Source organism: Nematolebias whitei, unplaced genomic scaffold, assembly GCF_014905685.2.
Source record: "Nematolebias whitei isolate Nwh7 unplaced genomic scaffold, NemWhi1 Nwh_scaf_6505, whole genome shotgun sequence".
Lineage (NCBI taxonomy): Eukaryota > Metazoa > Chordata > Actinopteri > Cyprinodontiformes > Rivulidae > Nematolebias > Nematolebias whitei.
This window is the reverse complement of record NW_023625050.1, coordinates 1,664-3,490: the sequence shown is the minus strand read 5'-3', so window position 1 is coordinate 3,490 and position 1,827 is coordinate 1,664. Positions and strand designations below refer to the sequence as shown.

General features: G+C 44.1%; 1 protein-coding gene across 1 annotated transcript; it reads left to right on the top strand.

Annotated features, from left to right (window-relative positions):
• Positions 1-1,017: 1,017 nt before the first annotated feature.
• LOC119429739 (histone chaperone ASF1-like) lies at positions 1,018-1,606 on the top strand (the record flags this gene model as incomplete). The annotated part of the gene is given in 2 exon segments (XM_037697306.1): positions 1,018-1,176; positions 1,178-1,606. Coding segments are annotated over 2 exon segments (588 nt in total), but the record flags the coding sequence as incomplete, so codon positions are not given.
• Between the last annotated feature and the right edge of the window lie 221 nt (positions 1,607-1,827).

The following is a 1,827-nucleotide window of genomic DNA, read 5'->3' as shown; positions in this document are numbered from 1 at the left end:
GCTAGATGAAGTACCATTATGTCAAACACATTGCCTCCGACCTGAGAAATAGTTTGAGAACCAGCCAACAGTGTGATTTGAGAAGCCAATATCTGAGAGCTTGTGGCATAAGATGTCATGAGCTACAGTATCAAAGGCTTTGGACAGGTCTAAGTAACTTGCAGCACAGTAATCTTTAGCATTCAAAGCTTTAACAACATCATTAAAAACCGTTAGTGTCATTGTTCTGTGTTGTTTCCTGAAGCCAGATTGGATGGAAGATAAATAGCATTTAGGAACAAAACCAATAAAATTCTAGGTCTGAAGACATGGAACTGTGATCATGCTGACAATGCATGCACAATACAGAAGCTGAGCCCAGCATCAGGGTTGCCAGATAAACCTAAATATGTTGTTATTATTGCCCCCTCCTTTTCTGTATACATGTTCGCTAAACACACCTCATCTTACAACACCTTCACTCAGTACACACAACAATAATTTTAAAGTTACCTTACAATAGTTTATAATTTCTTATGTGGCAACCCAGCCTGGCACAAAAACTACAGCATTTCCATTCCTGCTCATTTTTTGTTTATTCATCCCAATAAATATAGAAAAAACACTAACGTTTTCTGTGGTTGTTCTCTTATTAACAGGGTCTTAGAATATTTAATAGAGATCTTTCTCAGCTACACTTACACTAAAGTTTAGGATAATATCTGTAAAATTGATTGGGTAATGGTCATTTCTTTTCTTAAGACAGTTGGTTGTGGTGGACACCTTGAATTGGGTTTACTGTAAAAGGGAATTAGCTCGTAGTTATTAATTTCTGTAGGTTTCAAAGAAAAACGTAGTGTTATGACTTATTTTAGTAAAACACACACACTGACCCTGACAAAAATATTATTGCTCACCTTTGCTATTCAACAGGTGAAAATCACAAGAACAACAACAACAAAATGTAAAAATACAAGCACTGTTGATTTCTGGCAATGATAGAATTGTTGTTAATTTGTAAAATATCTTCCTTCACAGGATCCTAACAGTTTTCCCAGCGTGACATGGATCGATCTCGGGAACAATGTGGACATCTTCTCCCTGCCCCAGCCCTTCTTGGTCAGCCTCAGGAAGAGATGTCCCAAGCAGGGCAACCTGCCAACCATCCTGGAGTTTGGAGAAAGCCAGGCCAGCGACCCCCCCCGACAGGCCCAAGGGTCTAATGGAAGAGGAGGAGACGGATGATACCAACCGAACTGAGAGCATGGGTGAACTCCGATCTGAGGTGGAGGAGGAGATGGATGGAGAGACAGAGATCGAGGAAATGATGGAGGAGCTCCTGGACTTTGACAGGGAGGTGCAGGGGAAGGATGACGAGGAGGACAGCATGTGGATGGTGGGGGAGCAGAGGAGGAGCAGGAGGGAGAGGCGACGGGAACAAGAGGAGAAAGAAGAGAAGGATGCACGGAGGAGCGGTTTGCGGTCGGGAAGGTCGGCAGTAATGGCGGTGGACGAGGACGACACATCCCGCCTGTCCTGCTCCAGCCAATCACAACACTCCTCTGCAGCAGTGGAGCAAATGAGAGTGGAGGAGGACCTGAGCGACCTATCAGACCTTTTAACCTGATTATGGGTCGCTGATCTGCGTATGTTTCTCTTCTGGTGTCCATGTGGACAAAAGCTGAAGAAGACTGGTCGGCTGAGTGCAAGCTGCAGAGTTGCATGGAATCATGACGAGATGCTGCTCGGTGATCTGACCTGACAGAGCCCAACAAGATAGGACAGCCATACCAAGGCATGTGACTGAGGGTCCACAGAAGGAACTTTTTATTAAATCACAAGAGGCTT